The sequence below is a fragment of the Sesamum indicum genome, linkage group LG4 (assembly GCF_000512975.1).
Source record: "Sesamum indicum cultivar Zhongzhi No. 13 linkage group LG4, S_indicum_v1.0, whole genome shotgun sequence".
Taxonomy (NCBI): Eukaryota; Viridiplantae; Streptophyta; class Magnoliopsida; order Lamiales; family Pedaliaceae; genus Sesamum; species Sesamum indicum.
This window is the reverse complement of record NC_026148.1, coordinates 13364955-13387780: the sequence shown is the minus strand read 5'-3', so window position 1 is coordinate 13387780 and position 22826 is coordinate 13364955. Positions and strand designations below refer to the sequence as shown.

The 22826-nt window shown below is 35.7% G+C and overlaps 2 protein-coding genes across 2 annotated transcripts; both read right to left on the bottom strand.

Moving 5' to 3' along the window:
• On the bottom strand, positions 2034 to 5192 carry LOC105160925. Its single transcript, XM_011078453.2, has 2 exons — positions 4245 to 5192; positions 2034 to 2609 (listed from the first exon to the last, which is right to left on the bottom strand). Exons 1-2 carry the CDS (start codon positions 4679 to 4681, stop codon positions 2375 to 2377), a joined length of 672 nt encoding a protein of 223 aa, XP_011076755.1. The 5' UTR covers positions 4682 to 5192; the 3' UTR covers positions 2034 to 2374.
• LOC105160924 (transcription factor MYB25) lies at positions 15608 to 21780 on the bottom strand. Its single transcript, XM_011078452.2, has 2 exons — positions 21393 to 21780; positions 15608 to 16999 (listed from the first exon to the last, which is right to left on the bottom strand). The coding sequence occupies exons 1-2, from the start codon at positions 21688 to 21690 to the stop codon at positions 15909 to 15911; spliced, it is 1389 nt and encodes a 462-aa protein (XP_011076754.1). The 5' UTR covers positions 21691 to 21780; the 3' UTR covers positions 15608 to 15908.

Here is a 22826-nt window from a genome sequence, read left to right as displayed (position 1 = left end):
ACACGTCAATATTATTGTACACGTACAATACCACCTCATCCTAAAAGTGTATCAGCAGGGGACGCACATGTTAGTTGGAACTGATTGGATGAAAATCATAGATACTCAATTTCCTTATTTTAGGTTATTCTATTGCTAATCTGCACGACCTCTTCCTACTGGTGTGGGGTTCAGATGATGTGGTCAACAGGGGTGATGATGCCCATTAAAATTATTGAGTCAAACCCACAAGTTAGGCATAATAGTCCAGCTGACTAAGAGCCTATCAGCAAGATGGATAAAAATCACTAGCAGGATAGATAAAGCCCACCAATAGGACATATAAAGGCCCCCAGGTTTACCTGCTGCTTTATCGAACTGGTAGACCCAAGAAATAGGCCCATATCAGTCGGACACGTCATCATATAGCTGGGAGGACATGTATGTAGCTTGCCAACACATTTGTACATATCACCTTAAAATATCTCCAGGTGGTTCCAGATAAATCGGTAGATAATGAGCTGGAAGATCTAAGGATAACTAATTCCCAAAGTTATAGGCAGATTTGGCAAGATTTAGTGCAACTCATGTATCTCAAACAATACTTATCCAAAATCCCCAACGGTTTGTTGCGGATGACAGTTGATTCAAAGAGCTTACTAATGGCATATGAAACTCAACAATTGACCCCGTATCCAATTCTGTATAAGCCTATAAATAGAGGTCTTTGTGTAGGTTTTTGGGGACATGTGATGTTCTTATTCTCAAACTCTCACTTTCTTGCACCATTCTCTCTCGGTTTTTAGGATATTTCAAACTTATAATTTGCATTCTGCACAAATATATACATCTTATCACCAATTTATACCATTATTCTCACTTTATTTTAAATTTCTCTTTTTATTTCTTCATAAATCGTTACTGACTTAAGCATCGGAGTACTAACCTCTTTTTTTCAGTGTTAGACCTCTGATAATTTTAAAATTTTTTAAAAATCTTTCATATTTGTGGTGTGACCAAATTCCTAGTACGCATCAAGGGGGATAAATATTATCCTCATAAACTAGACATTCTAAGAATCTCAAAATATCTCAACCTCCCTCAATTGATTCTTAAAAATCTCTTATAAACTGCTTCTATAAATAAGGGTTCAAATAAATAAGTTGTTGTACTCTTCACACGTGTTTTTACACTATTCTGTATATTTTCAGCACCCCACACTTAGAGTATACATTTAACTTAATCGATCTCATGTTTTACTTGATTTCCTTATTTATTTCATTGTAAACTCATTATTGACTTAAGTGTCAGAGCAATGACTTCTATTTTGTAGGTTAACGCTTTGATAATCTAAGATTTTTTTTTTTAAAAAAATTCGGTTCTTGTGATGCTATTGGACCTTTATAAACATCAACCCTTTTCTTTTCTTCTTTCTTTCTTTTTTTTTTCTTTTTAAAAAATATAAGTAATTTTATCAATGCATTAGATCTCACCTATAGAGCATTGAGATTTTATTACTAAGGTATATTAATAAGTTTGTAAAGAAATTTGGACTCTATTATGAATCTCAATCATCACTTACAAAAATGAACATATCAATTTTATAATTAATAATCATTTATAATTAATCAACAACTATTACAATAAAAAATGAAAAAAAGAAAAAAAAAACATATTAGCAAAAGTCGAGCCCATAATCTCATATCACATGGCATCAATCTCATGCACACCAAATTTAGATAGGCTAGTCGGGTGTAAATTGATTGGGATGTTCAACTGAATTATAGTGACCACATAAAGAACAAAACTATATGGAATTAAATTTTTTATTTTAAATTTAATTGTGCCTTTTATTGCATTTAATACATATATGTCAAGAAATTTGTCACTATCTTGAAAATAAATTAAAATCTTTTATTTTTCTAAAGAAACTCCTAACATTTTACTTTTTAATCTTATAATTCCATTTTCTTAAATTTTATTAGAACATTTTTTAATGTCTTATAAATTCTCAACCTTCTAATAAATATTTTTAAGAGCTTACACGTATCAAAACACAATCTAAATTGCACGACCATCCTATTGACATAAATAAACATACAACTGTGTGCTATTAACAACATATTATCACAGCGTCGTCAATCAATTGATTGAGTTGACATCTCTCTCTGCTTGAAGGAGAGAAACTTGGGATCAAATTGAGGTTGTCTCCGACCCTCCACTAAAACAGCATATTATCATAATAGATAAAAGATGCATCCAAGAACATCTTGAGCTCTACAACTAATATACACAAGCTGGCAGTAGATGGGAGCATACATATCTAGACCAGAAGGTGAGGAGAAATTCAGCCAAAATGCCACCAAATGAGAAGTAGGTAGCAGTTTTGAGGACCTCACCCGGGTACGTTGAAGTGAAAAAGCCACGAGATGACAAATGCAAACACCATACAAGCTAACAAAAAGTTGAGGAACCGATGGCCTTGCCAGAAGTTTCGCGACTCCGACACGGGTGCCGACATAGTCGCGGCTGGGCCATCAGCATCGCTCGTCTCGTTCCACTCCTCTCTCGACTCGGCCTCATTTACACCGACCACGTTTTGTGCAATGGATCCACATATCTCGCAGGTCCTGCAAATAGGAAATACACAGCAAGGTTGATAGTGTAATGTATGAAGAACAGAATGTTTAAGCAGTTGGTATTCAGAGTGCCCGGAACAAGAACAAAATTAAACGACAATCTTTGTTTTCAAAGATGTAAACACAATTCTCCAAATCTTCACATTAGCAGTCTATAAATTACTTCACATTTTCTTGAGATCCAGTTGGGCACCAATTTGTTGGAACGATGGGGAGATTTATGTGCTGAAGTTTTGGGGATTATATAGAGTGATTTAACCAAAGAATACTCCACAGCTGTTCTTCAAATTTAGAACTTCATAGAGTTTGAAACCCTCAACACTGTATATTATAGAGATTTCGCTAAACTTGAACTAAAGTTAGTGGATCAATTCACATAGTAAACAGAGACTCATGCAAAAACAATATCCAGAGATTAAGTGGGAACTCAAAGGTCTTAGCCAACCAGATGAGCAAGACAATTACGTAAGACGAAATCTTATGACATCTCTATGACCAAATGGAAACAGACTACAGCATAAGCAGTTAAAATGCATTACACCATGAAGATTCATTTACAAGACAACTTCACCCAGTCAAACATGAAGATGCCGAAGACCCCCTATTTAAACACCTTCAAGATCAGCTATTCAAACACTGTGGCCAAATCAGAAGGTACTTTCACTTGCAAGTGCTGACTGATTTTTTAGCAGCACATACATAAATAGGAGATACAGATAGACACGCAAGATAAATCGATCGGTGATATATATCATTTCTAGTTATAGATTAGATTAAACAGCCGAAATGGGAGTGTGAGCGTGAATAAACAAATCGACAGACCGAGAGTACGTAATTATTTAAAATAGAAGGACGAATGACAAAATAATTTATGGTACTGGTGTAAGTGCTTGAATGGCTCTATAGATCATACCATTTTCAAATTCAAGAAATTCGGTATCAAACTAGAAACGAGGAAGCCGGCTTTTGTCACTAATTATCCAGTCGAGGAACTCCATTACATATCAGATAACCAAACTAAGTCTAAGTCGAAACTTATCATATGTAATGCTATCCCTCTCCAAAAGACAGAGAGATGGTTAAATTCCAATTCGTGGTGCCGACCAAAGACAAAACTGGAGAAAAGGAGGCTGTCAAACTATTCCTCGTGCTTTAATCTTTTTCTCTATGTTAGAGATTCTTTCCATTTGTGCTTCTCTTTTCCAAAATTCTTTTTCCCCTTATTCCACATCAGTATTCTCTTTCATTCCCATCAAAAGTTAAAGCTATGAACTGTTCAAAAGATAAAGTTTCTTTATTATCTACCTTACACTGCTCCAAAACCCCTTTGGCTTATTACCTCAACAATTAACATCTCCAACCTCAGAAATTACCAGAAACATCAAAATCGAAAGAGAAATGCTGAAAGAAAACATTTGATCAATTCTTATTCTTAAGAACTAACTATACAGAAAGCCAAACATTCAAAGCACCACAATTCACCTCATTCTTCAAGAACCCTGAAGCAATCGAAATAAAAAGTTGCACACAGTCTAAATCCAAAATGGCGTTCCACAAATTTACGCAGATACTTAGAATTTGATATAAAATGAATAAAAAGATTAAAGCTTTTCTCCAGTTACTTACTTGTTTCCCTTGATCTTGAACCAAGCCTCAGCACATTGTTTGTGGGCAGCAGCCAAATCGTCTTTACAAGAACAGCCCAGTTCAATAGGGAACCCACAGTCCGGATTGGCTGCATCCATGCTCAGATGGCAAATCCTACAGTCCCTCTCGGTTGTAGCCAAATGTAGCTTGGTGTCAGGTGGCCCAGCTTCCAGATCCACAATCTCCACCGAACACTCTGAAACACTGGATTCCTTCCTCTCATGCTTCTCTTTATTATCACCATGAACTTCCGCCTCTTGAACAATCTCACTTTCATCCGGTAAGTGCTGTCCGCCACCTTCACTCACGGCGGCCACTTGGCGGTGACAGCTTCCGCCACCGCTGTTAGCAGTACCACCATTGTTACTACTTGCTGACTCTAAATCAACATCATTGGTCTGCTGCAAAGTCGACATTTTTACATAGACCCAGATTAAGAATCTTCATGTAAATGCTGAAACAGACCGAAATCATTAACACCACCCCTGCCAGAGTCTCTCTCTCTCGACTGTATTATTGTCTTTGAGGTAGGTGCTGTACCCACTCCCTCTCTACAGTCATTCGATGGGACAGAGTACCCGGGGATCAAAACACAGTTCGAAAAGAGATCTACTCAGTTCTCTATAAAGAGAAAAAACACACAGTACACGCAGTGAAACAGAAGCGCAGCTGTGCAGGTGAGGCGAAAAGCAATGGCCATCGAGCCTCTTTTACAGGGAGATTTTGCGAATCTCTTTTTCGGCGAACTCTTTGGTAGAATTTATGAGATGGGTGCAGTACCTGATAGCTTTCTATTTGCACTTCCATCAGACATCTCAAAGTGATCTTACAAGTGTGAGTATACGTAATTGATCATGTGCTTGCTTCTTAGGCTGAGGCTGATGCATAAAAGGAGAGTCCATTAATGAGTGAGGGATTTAGGAGAAAATTGAAATTAGGGTAGAGGATTTGTTGAGTCAATAAAATATCAGTTAATTACACTTAAATTTTCTTTAAAAATATGAAATTTTACTTTTTTCAAATAATAAAATTTAAAAATACACTTGCACCCCTTCAAAAATTCTGCATTTATAATTATACTCCTTATTGAGGTTTAAATGAAAAATGTTAACATTAATAAAAAAATTATATAAACTTTTAATTTTATTCCTCATTCAATATTACATATAAATTACCGACAATAGATTAAAAATATGAACTGACTTCTTTAAATAAGAAATTCAATTCAAGTATCAAGTTGCTTGATGGAAATTATCCAAATAATGTTGATGCGTACCGGGTTTAGTAGCACTATAATAGTTGAAGGATATTCACAAAAAAATCAAAATTAAAGGAGGGCTAATTAGCAAAATAGAGGTTAGTACTCTAATACTTAAATTTATAATTTGATTTACTGAAAAAATAAGAAAAGAAATACTTGAAAATAAAGTAAAATATGGTGCAATGACACAAGTAGAGTGATAAAATATCGACGAATACGATAAAATATGCTTATAGCGTGCAGAAAATGAGAATGGAGCTCATAACCTTGCCGTTGATTTAGAATGAAAAGTGTGTGAGTGTGAATGAACTTACCTTTGCGACTGCATTATGATCTTTATTTATAGACTGGTTGGAAGGAGAATATGGACGTTAATTGCTGTAAGTGATTCACCGTAACAAGAAAAACGAATTGAAATTTGGACATATTTGAAAAGAGATATGATCGTTTGAACGAGTCATACCCAGTCAATTCGAAATTTGGGGAGCTTGTTTTACTTGTTGTTGATAGGTTGCCCGTTCCAAATTTAGGGAGAGTTTGTTGAAAAAATTTAGTATAATGTGATGTGTAATCACTTCTGTTTGTCGAGTTTTCCTATCGTATTTGACTCATTTTGGGGTCTATCATGTTAGTATAAATGTAGAAATTATATGCTTGATGTCTTGTTCATGGACCAACAGGGTCAGGCCTATTAGGCTAGTCATTGAGGGCCACTACCTTTGTTTTAAACTTAAGGATTCATTTGGTTCAAATGGGTACGTAGAAAGGGGAAGTAAAAAAGAGGAGGGGAAGAATAATAGTTTTCTTTCAAGTTATTTTTTATAATTGAAAGGAGATTAAATCTCAAAATGCTTCTCCTTTGTTTAGTATAAGAATGAATTTTTCTTTTCTCTCTTTATTTGTTTTTTTGAATTCCTGCAAAGAATGTCAGTAGTATAAGTATGCTCATAATAAAAAGAGAGCTTACTTCATTCCTGTATAAAGCAGGGCTTTTTATGAGGGTGTCTCCATGAAGGAGGGCTTAACATGGGTCTTTTTTGCCTTTTTCGTTGTTGGGCTTTATCTTTCTACAAGAGCATGTTGAATAACGAAGACATGTATATATACTATGGATAGGTCTTGCACGGAGCAAAATTATTGTGCCTTCTTGGAGGAAGGCTTATTTTTTTTCGGTAAATGGAGGTGGGCTTATTTGAGTGGGGCTTCCTTGGAGCAAGACTTAAGAGCCTCGTCGGAGGAAGAATAAGGTGTTCGTCGAAAGCAGGGCTTAGATGCCTCTGTGGAGGAGGACTTAGGTGCCTGCATGGGACACCCTAAAAGAAGGACCTAAGTACTTGCACGAGAATGATTGGGGTGCCTCCACGGAGGAGGGCCTCCGTGCTTGTGTTCAAGACAATGCTTTTTGTGATAGGAATGTCTTTCTTATGAAATTCCTACCAGAAGCACATGTTAACTTAGTGAAAGTGGTAAAATAAACCTTCAAAATTATTAAATTAAAATATTAAAGATACTCCCCGAGGGAAGCTTACATGTGAAAATTTATTTTCTAAAGGGGATGCCTACCTGGGGGCAGGGTTTATTTCCTGAAGAGGATGCCCTCCTAGTCTTCTAGGGGGAAGTCCTGCACGTTAAAAATTGAATTAGCAGGAATATTAGAATTAAGTAGTGATAATGATGGGCCGCTAAAGTTGGGCCATGAAAAGAAACAGTAATCGTGTGTGGGAAATCCTCTAACGTGAAGGGGACCATCCTTCCGGGGGAGTCCTCCGAGGAAGTGTGGACTCCTTCCATTGTTCTTACGTTTTAGATCTATGTTCTCATGGACGGTGCTAATGATGCATTCAAAAAATGCACGGGTCCAATTGATATGGACTATGCTCAAAGTTTGAGTTGAAATAAATGCAAATCTTAAAGGGGGACTTGCAACAAGGCGTTAGCACTCCGACGCACAAGTTAGTATTGGATTTGAGATGTAATAAAGCCAAAAAGTAAATAAATATAATTAAAATAGAGATATGGTGAATAAAGTCGGTAAAAAGTGCAAGAACACGTGATAATATACTTGTAGAGTGCTTAGAGAATATTTAGAAAGTGTTTAGAGAGAGAGAGAGAGATGATTTAGAGAGTAAGATTATGTGTGAGAGGTGTTAGAGGGTCTCATGAAGGTGTCTTGACGTGCCATCAGTATGAAAGAGTAAACCTATATTTATAGGAGCCAAATTAGTATTGGTTTGAGATGGAACAAAGCTAAAAAGTAAATAAATATAATTGAAATTGACATATGATGAATAAAATCAATAAAAAGTGCAAGAAGACATGAAAATGTGTTCGTAAAGTGCTTAGAGAATATTAAAGAGTCAGAGAGATGATTTAGAGAACAAAAGGATGTGAGGGACGTGATAGGGTGTCCAAAGAGTGAGAAAGGTGTCAAGAAAGTCTCCGAAAGTGCCTTCAGTATGACAAGTAAACATGTATTTATTGGGAGATGCTTTCTTCCGATAGGGCTCTGCACGTTTCCTCCATTTTCGAAAAAAGTGGATAAAGGTCATTTGGAAAGCTATAATTTATTTTTATCTTCTATTAATATTGTTGTTGAATGCTTATCTCTGAATCATGTGGACCCTTCATCAGCAACAATTCCTAATCGCTAGGAAGTCCAAGTTGCCAAGGAGTCTAGGACTTTGAGGGCACCTTCCTCGTTAACAAGGAGTCTAGCCGTCAGGGAGTCCTAATTGTTAGGGAGTCCTTCCTTACTTTGTCTTGCTAGGGGGTTCCTCCTAGGGCTCATGTGGTCTAATATGGTTGTTGACTTGGGGTTGACGAGATGCCACATAGGAGAGTAGGATGCCACGTGGGAGAGTCGGTTGCCATGTGCGCGAACCTTTTAGGCCGAGTATTTATCGGGTTTTGATCATAGTTCGAATAGGGGGATGCCTTTAGCTTCCTCCTTTTCCCAATTTGTTTTCTAGGGGTACCCACCAAGGCTACCTTTCAGGTTCTTTTGGGGCTCTTAGAATGTTATGGGCCTCTCGTTTTCTTTTTGGATCACTTGGCCCTCTTAGGACCAACTAATTTTTATGTATATCATATATATATATATTGTATTCCTTTTTTATTTTAAATCCATATCATACCAATTTAAATATGAATATTATTAACTAAATAATAATTAAATTAATTTAGTATATTAATTTTTGTAATGTAATCTTTTTGTTTTTGGTATTTTGATGTGTGATTTAAATATATTCAAGAACAAAACTGTTGCATTTGGACATGCATCCAAGGTGTTTCTGACACATATAGAAATTGAAAAGGATGATTTTAGTGTTTTTATATTTTTTGGTTTCTCATTTCATTTTCATTTTAAAATAATTAATTCATTTTGTTCCTCATTTACCATGTTCAAACTAATATTGAGACGTTCATTATCCCACTCATCCACATTATTGTTTGTATCTGAATTTCTTTTTATTTCTTTTCTCTATTTTAATTTACTCAATTATATTTTTAATTAAAAAACAGAAAATTCAATAACAATATTGTATATATGTATATTGTATTTGCAAACGCATCCAGCGTACATTTCGGACTAGTTTGAATTATTTGATACATGATGCTTGAAAAATCAGATCAGCTTATGATCAATAAAATATTAATAATTCTTAACTCTAGTTTCAATCACTACACAAAATATATATATATGTATATATATTATTCAATATAAATAATTGTGACTTAAAAATTATAATAAATTAATATTATGTATCATGATCAAATAAAATTAATTCAAAATTTTATGTGTTAACTACAATTAATTAATATTCGTCATGGTTTTAGCTATAACAGAAAATATTAGGTTTTGGCCTCGGTTACTAAAATAATAGATAATCGCCATTATGCAATTTGTCATGACTTTTTACTTTTGACTATGATAATTAATTATAACAAAAAAATTATATTTCTTTAATTGATTCTTTCTTTTCTATAATTCAATATCTAAATAAGTTAGAACATTAAAAATAAATAAATGTTACGGACCGACCTATATATAATTCAATATCTAATGATGAAGCAGCTTAAAGAAGAATTCAGATACATACAATAGATAATGATTATCTTCAATTCCAAATTATGAAGTTTACTAAAACTTTCCAAAAAATTTCAATCAAGAGAAAGTATGCCTTTTTGCTTTCCCTTTCCCCATTTGGCTGGTAATGGTAATAATGCTCACCGAAACAAATTTTTTGGTATAAACATATTGATGATTTTGGGTTGAAATTGGGAATTTATTTAAATAATGTGGGAATAAGAGAGTAATTTATATTTACACTTTTCAAGTTAGCTCTAATTATATAAATACGTGTGTGTTTCGTAACTAGATCACACCCTTGAGGATCTGGTATAGATGTAGTTTACTACTTATCAGTTTTTTCCTCTAATGGGATGTTTGTGTAATTTTAAATTCATAGTAAAAACTTATAAATTGTATCTATAATTTTATAAATGATATGTGTGTTTGTGTAATTAGATTTAATTTCAAGTGTGCGTTGTAATTTATCCAAATTTTAGCTTGCGTTAAGTTGTGTAAAATGAGAAGACCTAGAGCTTGTTTGGTTCATGCGAAATAAGATGTATAAGGAAAGTGAAAATAAAATTATATATGTGAGGAAATAGTTGATATTTAGTTAGGGAGAATAAATGGAGGTAAAGTAAAATTAGATGTATATGAACCCTTTGGAGCTCAATTTTATTTTGGTCGAAAATTAGGCAGAAAAGGGGAAGTATGAGACTAAAAAGACTAACAAGTGCCCGCTTATGATACGAAATTTTTGGAATAGATTATCAATTAAAAGCTCAAATAGATCAGTTAATAATTGAGTTTCAAATTAAAGTTCACAACAAATTTAGATTTTACACATGTCTTAGATAATAAATTCAAATAAGCCCGTACCAAATTTGGCTCTTATGCACCTTGATGGGTAAATCTAAGATAAAAACACAAATTTTTTCTTTTTTCTTTTTTTTTTTTGAATTAGCTAATTGGGTCAAAGTATGTTCAAGTATGGCCCATTAGCTGAGAGATCTATATCAAAGTATGTGTTCAAGCCAAACAAAAGTGAGTCCAAGTTATTCAAACCTTCTCATGCCTATAAAATTTGGGCATTCATCACATACACACAACAAAATTCAAATGACTCATGTCTAAAAGCAAATAAAAGAGCTCTCTAAAAGGTTCCACGTCTTCCTTGGCATTAAATCTTCAAGTCTTGATATCACATTTCAAGATGTCATGTAGTTTGCTCTATAAAATCGGGAAGAGATTAAGTATCAGGTTTAAGAATAAGCATCAATCCCTTACATCAACATTCGGAGAGAAGAATCAAGAGACAATAATTAACTTCAGAGATTGTAACTCTTCTTTATTTAAATTAATAAAATTCATTTGTGTATTCGAAATTTGGCTGTGAATTCTTATAAACATTGTTTGTGAAATTGACAGTGAAATTCCTCATTTTTTGTGTATAGATGAGATAGAATTGAAGTCCAAGTGTTAAATTTCAAGTTGGAAATTGAAGTTGGTGTTTCATCTAAACTTGGTTTTTTCTACTGGGAAAGCTCACAATTTATAAGCAACTTCTCAACCGGTTGAAAGACTGAATCCCCCATGGATGCAGTGGAAGATTTTTACGAATTTAGTGGAGGGTTATTTTATAGTGGTTGCATAAGGCCGAATCTCCCACAGATTCGATAGAGAGCTATCTCTTGCCCAGTTGGTCGCATCTGCAATATTTAATAAGGGATTATCTCTTGGCGGTTGGAATTATGCAATCCTTGGGGTGGATAGAGATGCCTTCTCTAGATAAGGATATGTTTTGGTGTTAAGGTCTTTACAAGTTTTTGGCAAAGTGGTTGAGGAGTTACCTCCCTCAGTTGGAATCCCAAAACCTTAGGGCTCGAAGGTTACTTTCAGGTGAAGGCATCATGTGTCCATGTTGGGGTGATTGGTCCTTATCTAATTTTGTTGGGACTTTGGATGTGAATCCTTAGATGTCCTACGTGGATGCCACCTAAGTCACCGATGGATACCATATGATATGTGCTTCTATTTTGGTTGGGGGATTTCAATCCCTTAACCTTCTTTGTTGGCCTACGTGACCTCCTTGGATTTAGGTTCTCTCGAATTTGGGCCACTTGGGGTTTCTTTCCATTAATTTACTTGAGTGCATTTTTAGCCTAACTCCTTAGGAGCTCTACTTGAATTGGGTTTTTTGGGGCACCCTAGGCCTTACTAAGATAGGCTTCTAGGTGCACCCTATCCAGAAGAGAAAGTCCTTTTTCGCTTTCCTGCCAAAAAAAATGTTGGTAGCATAAGTATGCTTATAAAGAGGGTTTCCCTCGTGCCTATAAGGTGCCAAAATTATATTAAGGGTGTCAGTACAAGGCGAGGTGCATGCACTAAGCATGACTTTTCCCAAAGTGCCTGCTCAGGGGCAGGGCATATATGCCTGCATGGAACAAAGCTTAGGTATTTGCACATAATAAGGCTTGGGTTTTTTGTGCCTGTGAAGAAAACAAGGCTTTTTTGAGTGTTGCCTACTTGGAGCAAGGTTTATGTGCCTCTACAGAGGATGACTTAGTTGGTGTCTGTTCAGAGATAGGGCTTTGTGTGCCTCAATGGAGGAGGGCTTAGGTGCCTACAAGGAGGAAGACTTGTGCGCCTCCATAGAATAGGGTTTGTGTGCTTGCACAGAATAGGTTTTTTTTGTACCTGTGTTTAAAACAAGCCTTTTTAGGGCTCGTGATCGGTGTAGGGCTTATGTGCCTCTACGGAGGAGGCTTAAGTGTTTGCATAGAGCTAGGCTTGTGTCTCCACGAAGGAGACTTACGTGCTTGCAACTATGTAGGCTTTCACGAGGGACGGCTTATTCCTCAAGGTTTTCGCAGAGCAAGGCATTGTTTTCCCCTTTTTTGCATTTTTTACCAAGGACTTCTTTCTTGTACTTCCTAGTCTCCTCTATGTTTATGTATTTTTCTGTTCGAGTTCGGAGACTATCATAATTGGAAGGGGATTTCTTAGCTAGAGACTTAAAAAACTACCATTTAGCAATCCTCAACAATCATGCTTCCTTTTGTCGTATAGGAGAAGAGCTCATTGTTGCCTCCTACTTTGTTTACTACTGACAAATTGGTTTAGAAAAAGAGAGAACTGAATGATTGGATTGATCTCATAGATAATTCATAGAACCAATGTTAGACTGGCCATATGAAGGTGATTACAAATACAAAGCACTTTATCCCAATAGTATAAAAGTGGAGAAGGACAACATTCTAGGAGAGGAATAGGTGCTCTGTGGATCTAAGGTCCCATGGACTCTGAAAAATTAGGTTCCCTCCAGTTGAAGGGAAGTTCGTTTAAGTTCTACTATGTGAACCCCAAAGACCTCTGTAGGTCTTGGAGTCCCTACTGAGGCCTATCAATGTACAGGGGCATTTTCCCATCGAGGTGGGTTCTCTAGCTTTCCTTTATGGGGTATGTCCTATCGCAAGTTCCCTACATATTCGAAGTTGATTAGTAGTGACATTATTATTAAGTAAGGATACAAATGGGCTAGAGTGGGCCTGAGCGATGGTTGTATCATCTGCTGGAGGTGGTCCAGTGAGAGAAAGTATCCTAGGAGGTATTGGTCTGAGGAGCATATAGGGGGTCCTTCTTTGTCCTTCCATCTCAAGAAGACGGGACATTTTGTTGATCTTGATTTTGTTTTCTCCTTCTTAGATTTTGGTCCCATTGTTGGTAACCTCTATCATTCTCACGTCTTAGTTTTGTCTTCCTAAAATGGCACAAATTCATGCTAGCCAAAAATAGTGCTGGGGTCTAGTTAGGTATAAAGTAATTAAATAAAATGCTAGGAATAAAGCGAGTAAATGAGTAGAATTGAGAGTGAAGGTACTCGCTTTTTTTTTTTTATACAAGTGAGAGATTGGAATTGAAGTTCGAAGTGTAAAACTTCAAGTCAGAAATTAAAGTTGTTGTTTCATCTACCGAACCCCAACGAATTTAGTATTGGGTTACCTCTTAGCGATTGGATAAGTGGAATTCCCACGAATTCGATAGAGGCCTATCTCCTGGCATTTGGATAAGGGCTCATCCCCACGAATTTAATGGGGAGTTGTCTCTTGGAGATTGGAGCCCCACAATCCTCCACGGTGGATAGAGATGCATTTTTTGGATAAGGAAATATTTTGGGAATAAGAATGACTTCCTGAATTTGATAAAGTAGTTGAGGAGGTACCTCTCCTCAATTGGAATCTCAAGACTTTACGCTTTGGAGGACTTCCAGTTGAAGGCGCCATGTGTTCTCGTTGGGGCTGTTGATCCTTGTTGATTTTAAGTAGCTTTTGGATGTGGGACATTAGAGTACCTATGTGGATGCCACCCAAGCAACTTAAGGACGCCACATGATATGAATTTCTACTTTGGTTGGAAAATTCCAAACCCCTAAACTTCCCTATAGACCACTTTCGAATTAGGGCGCATGGGTTTTCTTTCTTTGTTTTTTCTATCAATTTACCTCTTAAGGGAACTTCATGCCTCACTTTCCATGGACTCTACTTGGATTGGGCATTCTAGGGCCACCCTGGTTCAAGCTGGCTTTCCTATTGGCACCCTAGGCCTTTAAGGTTTCTTGGATCGTGCATTCCCTTGGGCTCATATGATCTTTTCGTTTTTTGGGCAACTTATCTTTATGATATCACTTATTTTTGTTAATAATTTTTTTTAGGTTTAACTTTTGATTTCTTCACTAACTTAAAATTACTTATTTTGTAGTACAAAATAACGAGAAAAAGGATTATTTGGTAAAATTACAAAATTTTATCATTCATAATTTATTTTGTTTGTATCAAATATGTAAAAGTATTTGAAAGTACATTTCTCCTAATTATGCCAAACAATTAATTAAAAATGAAAAGTATTATTCTTTTAGCTTACCCTTCTTCGGTCGTTTCCTCTCTTCTTTTCATTTCTCCTTTCGTTTAATCCGGATAAAAGTTACATTTCGTTATTACTATTTTTTTAATAGAGTGAATTACAAATCTTTTTTTTTATAATAAGATTTATTATTACATAATTTAATCAAATTCAAGACATTGATTTTTTACTTTTATTATTATTTTTTTCAATCGAGTAAATTGCAAATCTAAAGTTAATAGTCATCACAATCTATACAGCAATTATTAATATCTATAACAAATTATAATTTACCAACAACCATTATATTTTAATATAGACACAATTTGTAGAGAGGGTGAGTTGAAGACAATTTTCAAAGAGGCGAAGCAAAACTCTTACGGAAATGAACATCAAAGAGTAGCGTTCACTTCCAGCGTAATGTTGCATGAACATCAATACAGAGAAGAAGAAATCATATTCATCAACTAACAAGATATGCTTCTCTGCAACCTGGGAAAATAAAAGCAAAATAAATCACAGCATAAATGGCCCAAGAAAGACTCATTAGATATTGATGAGGGGGAATTGGGAAAAAGACAAATGTACCCTCCAGAGGAGGGGCAAACCTAAAACGTACGAGGGAGTTGACCAAGTATTAACTACCTAAGTTATAAGTTATTTAATGGCACAGTTAATGCCTCAAATACCGGACCGTGAGTGCATTATGTAGAATCGTGAGAATAGTCATGAAGATCGTGGGGAGACACGTCAGCTGGTTGGGGTGATCAGTATAAGAGGAAGAAAGTTGCACAGAGTCAGGGAATTTTTGAGAGAATCAGACAAATATTTATCATTAAAAGAGAGTATTTTTATTTTCTGGAAGAGGGCAGTATATTTTTCACTATTATCGAAACTGACTTGAGCGTCGGAGTATCTTCGCCGAGATTTCCCCCGGCTAGATAACATTTCTTCTCATTATCAGGATATCGGTGATCGGGAGCTGAAGGTGGATAATGAGCCTAGAGTGCGATCTGCGATTTCGAGCCTGATCAGATATCATAACTGTGAAACATGAATAATGCTGACAAGGCCACAGGCGATACATCATAGGACAAGAACAGCACTAGAAGAATGATAAAGCCACTGATATCAGAGAGTGTTTGCGGACCCAGTCTTGTAGAAATCATATATATCAACTGCTTGCTAATGAAACAAAATTTCTAGAATTCCTATGATCGGTTAAAACCGAGAGTCTTCACAAGATCTAATGCTTCCAGCCCGTTTAGTTGAGAACTAATGTCCATAAATCAGGACTTCCTGAACCAAAATCTCCCACTCCACAAGTCACGGTGCCGTCAAAAAGTTGTTCAGGTATCAGTTCAAGCCTTCTACCTGAGCTCTCAGAGTAAATGAAAAAGAAGTTCAAGTATTAGCTCAAGCCTTCTACCTGAGCTCGCAGAGTTAATGTTGGCATCATTCTCTGGTTGGACGCTACGTCTCTAGTCGTGCCAGCAAATAAATTTCGTTCCTCAAGTAGGAATTTATCATTTTTCACGTTCTCTTCCATATCCATATGCATAGGGGCACATGCAGGTATTATTTGGCCATTGGCATGAACTGGAATCCTTCGAGTACTCTCTAAACCACTTCTGATACGTGCAATATTATTCAAATCAGTGGCCACGGATGTCAACTCGTGACTCGAGAAAGTGGGCAATTCTTCATATTCAACGAACTCTGGTCCCAATAATGAGCTCCGAGAAGAATGCATGCTGGAAGCTGCACAGCAACCATGGCCACATCGCAATGGAACCACTGGGTCACCAGATGCAACATCAAGAAACTTGCATATTCCAAAATCCACATCAGATGCTTGAAACAATGGTCCCTGCAATGGGTCAGTTCCTGCGGAAGTAGAGTCATGGCTAGCAGAGTTATATACATTGAACGCACCAATTCTTGCAACTGGGCGAGAAACCACTGGCGGGCTCCCTTCAGCAGAGGGATAACTAGTTTCAGCAGTGAGTGGATTTTGTTTCAAAACACAACTGCCTGTAGAAGCTTGAATTTTGCCTTCAAACTGTCTTCGCTGTTCTTGTTCCATCAGTTTAACATCCTCCAATCCTGAGGACCTAAATGATTTTACAGCTCCACCAGATATATTGGGAGATTTTGGTTTAAGAGAATGAGAGTTCCAGGTGATTTGAGCTATGTCTTTGGCTTTGCTAGGTTGATTTACCATTGACCTATGTTCGAGTTCCTCCAAGTGCTTGAATGAGTTAAGAGCTCCACCTAATGATGTTTCTTCTGAAGATGCCTTCACCTGCTCAGTACTGGTACTAGGTGATATCTGGACGGTTGCAGGTGTTGATTTCCGAAAGTTCACACTCCTACGCCTCAGTGTGGAATTCCAGTGGTTTTTTATTGCATTATCTGTTCTTCCCGGGAGAAGCTTTGCTATTGCTGCCCATTTATTTCCATGAACTGCATGCGCTTCTAAAATTATATGATCTTCTTCATCTGCAAAACGTAAGCACAACAAGCTTCAAACAGTAACATATGATACTTGTCTATCTCTGCAGCGAACAATATGCGAACGGCAACAACCTACATATTCCAGGACAACACTGAGGCGGGCAGAATAGTTTCTTCCGATATTCAAATACTCCCCTCCCCCTCTCCAAAACACATATCCACACACATACACCGACAGAATCATGAACACATACATGGAAGAGAAGCACATACTCAGTTTAAGCACTGGATCACTGAAAAAAAAAAAAGTCATTGAAGGGGAAATGATATTCATAATTACCAAGACCAGAAATGTCGAAAGCAGAACGGAAGCATAATTCATCCGAAACAACCATAAGACCCCCTTGAGCCCCATAGTTTTAAGAAAGGGTTAATTATATCCAGACCCCATCAAAATAGCATAATTATAATTTACCCCCTCAAAATTGAAAATTACATCTATACACGTAGAGCCCCCTCGAAGATGCTCCTTTGTATGCCGAAACAAAAGAAGGATATTTATATACTTGATTAATTCTTGATTTAACGATAATAAGGTAATCAATGATAAATTTATTAAATAATCATTCTACCCTAGAGGATATATTTTGTTTTAGGTTACAAGTTCAGGACTCTCTTTACTTTTAAGGCAAAATGTACATAGGCTTTATTTCTTTCATCCTGTTCATATTTGTCAAGTGTGCGCACAATTAATTTGTATGTAGTTTATATTAAACTAATTATGATGTGATTTGTATGTAAAAATGCTAAGGGGTCTCTGAGTAAGGTTTCAATAGTTCTAAAAGGGGTTTCGTAGTGTTTTTACTAATAGGAACATGTTGCAATATTTGCAAATGGTGATAAATGTATATGTAATGTTTATAAAATGTGTGCATACTGTAATAATACATAGAGATTTGTTGCCGCATTGGAAAGCATCATAATGTTTTTTCTCCCTTACTGCTTTTTGTAACATTTTTATTTCTATATTTTGATCCTACAACACTAGGCAATTCCTTGAAGAAAATTTTATCTGATAGAGGTACAAAATTGGTGGTGATCTTACTTCATATAAATAAAATGACTAAAAATCACCATACATGACTATTTTTTCCATTGCCGATGCCTATAGGTTCAAAATAGTATTTTACTCCAGTTCCATATTTTGACTAGGATAAATTTCGACGACCTCCTTGAGGTTTCGCATAATTACGAATACTCCATCATCGTTTGGAAAATTACTAATACCCTCCTAATTTTAACGACCGTCTAACAATTAGCCCAATCCGTTAGGTTTTCTTCCATTTTTTATGGTGAACTAACCAAAATGCCCTTATAGATTAAAAATTATAATTTTATTTATTTTTTAAATTTTTTTAATTTTTTTGGACTAAGTGGATAATATTTTTATAAATTTTAATTTTTTTTTATTCATCCTGTTCGATTTTTTTATAAGTTTTTAATTTTTTTAAAAAAATAAAAAAATACAGTAAGGACAAAGTTTACAATTCCATACCTTCATTCAAGGATTATATAATTTCTTCAAACATCAGAGGGGTATTTGTAATCTTTCAAACAATGAAGGGGTACTCGTAATTATGACAAATCTCAGGGGAGGTTGTTGTAATTTACTCATTTTAACTATTTACATTACATTCATGTCCCTACAAGTTTTAAAGCATTACTACAGGTATTTCAATCAATAAAATATACGGACCACAAGATGAAAGACGAATTGAAAGTTCACTAAGTTTTTTCCAATGCAAGCATTTTCCTTCCAAAACCCTAACAACATGAGTGAGCATGGAAACTTAGCATTTTCATAGGTCTAGGTGTAATTTTTCAAGTCGAGGGGGAAAGTTGCAATACTTCAATTGGGAGTGGGTTTAGGTGTAACTGACCCTCGCAGGAAATTATAAATTTTAGATACAAGCCCATCCTTTGTCTTCAGCTTGAAAACTTGACAAAAGAAAGCAACTCAAGGACAATTGGAATAACTGATGTTAGCATCTGACAAAAATGATAACTGCTCCTCAAAGATATAGTGGAAATGTAGCCCAAAGTTAATTAGAATGAGCTGCCCTGTGGCCCAATGGTGACAATTCTACTGTCAACAAATTAATGTTGTGTCTCAATGGATTAACAAAAGCAATATCTTACTGCAAGCAATGCGAACATATGCAGCTACCACTTGGCAGAGAGCTTAGCAAATTGTTCATTCATACAAACCTCAATTAAATAGAACTCGCACATCTTTTAGGCTCCATCCAGATGAAGAGCCTATAATTTATGTTGAAGCTTTTAAAAGGTTAGTGTGCAGAAAAACTCATCCATGTTTAGATAATCTCACATCTCAAAAACCCAATTCATTTAGACCCAATAAAGATTTTAGAAACTGCAGCTCTCTGACATGATACTGCTCATGTAAAACGAAACTAGGAAACTCCAAGCAACTGCAAATAACTAATGGTTTTAGTAATATCTTCATGTTCTTTCTACGAGGATTCAGGATTATGACTAAACAGGACATATTTTGAGAATGATTACAAAAGAACGCAATTTACACATTAGTATTTTTAGTTTCCATATCTTTTGCATATATGACATATTCTAGAATTCTTGAAGGATGTGAAGACATAAAAGAAAATGCAAAAAACTGATGCCAATTATTTTAGCTCAGCCTCTATTATAGAGGAGAGGATGCTATCTACAAGAATCTAAAGAGAATATAATTCTAAATGAGGATTAATTTTTTAAAATGAAAGGTAATATTGAATTTCCTGTAGCAATTCCCTGACCCTCCTTGGAATCTGTGCAAGGTAATTATCTCAATGATAAATTTGATAATGCTTTTTAAGACCTCTTCATCTCTATGTGCTGTGTTTTTTCACAAAATTCAGGACATATGGCATGTAAGAGCTTTCGTTTACTCAAGATTCGGTTTTAAGCAAAGATCTGGCTCTAATAGTCATTTCATTTGTCGAATAGAACTTTAGTTAAAAGGTTGTTTATAAAATCAGATATAACTAAAATAGAGTTTAGATTCTATAGAGGCAGTCACTTCTCTCATAAGCATTTCAGAGTTTCTAAAGCACTTTAAACCATGTCCTCTCTATAATGAGTCTATATTCTAGACCTGACCTTTTATTATCTTCTCAGTGTTGAAACTTGAATTTTCTAATGCAAAATATTCATACTTCTCTATCCTTCCCTCATATCCAAATGCATGAGACTACAAAAGAACTGAAGCAGCATGGAAAAGATGAAATGGAACCATCACAAATGACAAGAAGAATCAGCATGATACAAGCCTATGAGATAGGAACAGTTTGTAGATCAATTTTCTTGTCACCTACACAATATGAAAGGATTACAAAAGAAAGAGGATTGCCTAATTGTCTTTCTTTTGTTCTTTCCTTTTCTCTTTAAGTTGATATTTAGAGGAAGGTCTTGGGAATTATATTCACTATTGATCTAAAGAATGCAATCGACCAAGAAAATGAAGAAAAATGAATTAAAGCCAGAAAAAAAAAACCAAAAAGATAAATCAAAGTAAATGTACCATTTGATATTAGTCTATAAACGTCCGCACTTGGTCATTCAAATGGAACTGCTGTTCTAATTCATTGCATGGTTAGTACTTGCGGCAAAGAAAACAAAGGTAAAAGCACAGTTGGGCATTGCATGCATCATCCAAGAGGCAAAGAAAAACAAGATATAACTGAACACTGTATTGCAAATGACCACAACAGTAATATTATTTAATCTAGCAAAGCAAATTCAGAGGATCATACATACACGAAGTCACTTAACCATTTTCATTTTAGATAAAGCATCAACTAATTGAAAACATATACAAAGCGCAACCTGCAGGAATACAGATTTTCTTATCCAGACCTGAAATTTTTTCTCCATTTCCAAATAACCAAAGAGTAAGGTCCTTGTCCTTTTTGACCTGCCATTTGGGGTTCAAGTAGATTGCTATGTACCACATCTGAGTAGCCATTAAATAGAAATCATTGCAGTGAAATAGCTACCACCCAACACGATTTCTTTCTAATGAATCATTCAGAAGCCAAAATGGGTAGCAGAAGCAACACTAAAACAGGAAACTAAATTGTATATATCCACATCAAAGAAAGCCAACAACCACATTCTGCACTCAATATAAGAGCACTGGCACGCCAAACCCAATACTCTAGACCAGCAAAAACTCAAATAAACCTTAAAGAAAATGAAACAACAGAAAAACCAATCCCATATTAACACATACCAAACATCCAAGCACAGTAAGAACACCACAAACCAAGCCCACACGAACCCACTCTTTTTATGCCCTAAAGAACAAATATCAGATGCCCGAAAAATAGTTCCTGAAGTAATATCATCAAAACTTTACCAGTAAAAGGTTTTCTCTTGACGCAAGGGTCGAGCTGATTACACCAGCGGAGGCGGCACGACTTCCCAGACCGCCCCGGAATCCCACGAGCGATCAGGCTCCAATTCCTCGCCCCGAACTTACTCACCAGCCCACTCAAAATCGCGTCCTCGTGCGGCGACCACGGCCCCCTAACCTTCCCCTTCACCGCGCCGCCGTCCTCCGCCTCTCCAACTCCCCCGTCCACCACCATTGCCTCATCCATCTCCGCCTCAAAGGGTGTCTCTTTCACCTCCCCGTCTTCCTTCTCCTCACTCATCTCTTCTTCCTCTCCGTTCTCTCCGCTGCCTGCAAGTCTGCCCGAACGCGCACCTAACAGCCTCTGTAACTGCAAAAGGAGTTTGAAACAAATGAAAAAGAATTATTGTTATATACACACAGCGACTTCCCTCGCTCTGGACGCTTTTGTAAGACGGTTTTTCTAAAATGACATCTTTGTCCTTTTACCAGAATGTTTCCTGGAATCCCCAATACGACGTCGGGTGGGCAAGAATCTGGGCACTACGCTGTCGTGTTTGCTCCAGGGTAATCTAGTAACTGCGCACCTGGGGCCCACTGTTGGTGCAACCGCTTTTGCTTTGGTGCAAACTTTAAAGTACCTAAAATTGCTTTCTTATTTGAAAAAATATTGACTAATAGTTGACTTATTTATTAGGACAATTACACTCATTTTTCTAAAATTTAGTATAATTATACGTAAGTTACTTATTATTTAAAAAATTACATTAATACCCCTAAAATTTTGTTAATATCTAACAAATTAGTCTATTCGTTAGTTAAAATTTATTGAATTTACTGATATTAATAAAAAATTAAAAAAAAAATCATATATTTACCTCTAATTGACTTATTACTGATTTATTACAGGTCAAATAAATCTTTTTATAATCAAATTATCCTTATATATTTTCATGGGTATATCTTCATCGTTATAAGAGTAATTTAATTAGGAAAAAAATTAAATGACCTGTGATAAGTCAATCGAGAGTTAATATCAATTTTTATTTAGTTCTTTTTATTAGCATCAATAAATCAGTGAATTTTTTAACTGATGGACTTATTTGTTGAATAAAAATAAATCTCAAGGGTGCTAGATAAAAATTTCACAAACCACAGGGGTCCATGTGTAATTGCATGAAACTTTAGAGGAGGGAAGTGTAATTATCTTTATTTATTTGAAAGGTAAATCACATGTTGTTCGAAATTTAGATTTAACTACAAAAATACTTCTTAGTTTCAAAATTATTATAAATATATTTCATAAATTTATAGTTGTAATTATAAATTTCCTGTTATTAAGGGGTAGAATTATTTGTTAAAAAATAAAATATTTATATAATTAGATCTAATTTTAGGAGTGTCAGATGCAATGTATCCTTATTTGAAAGATAGAAA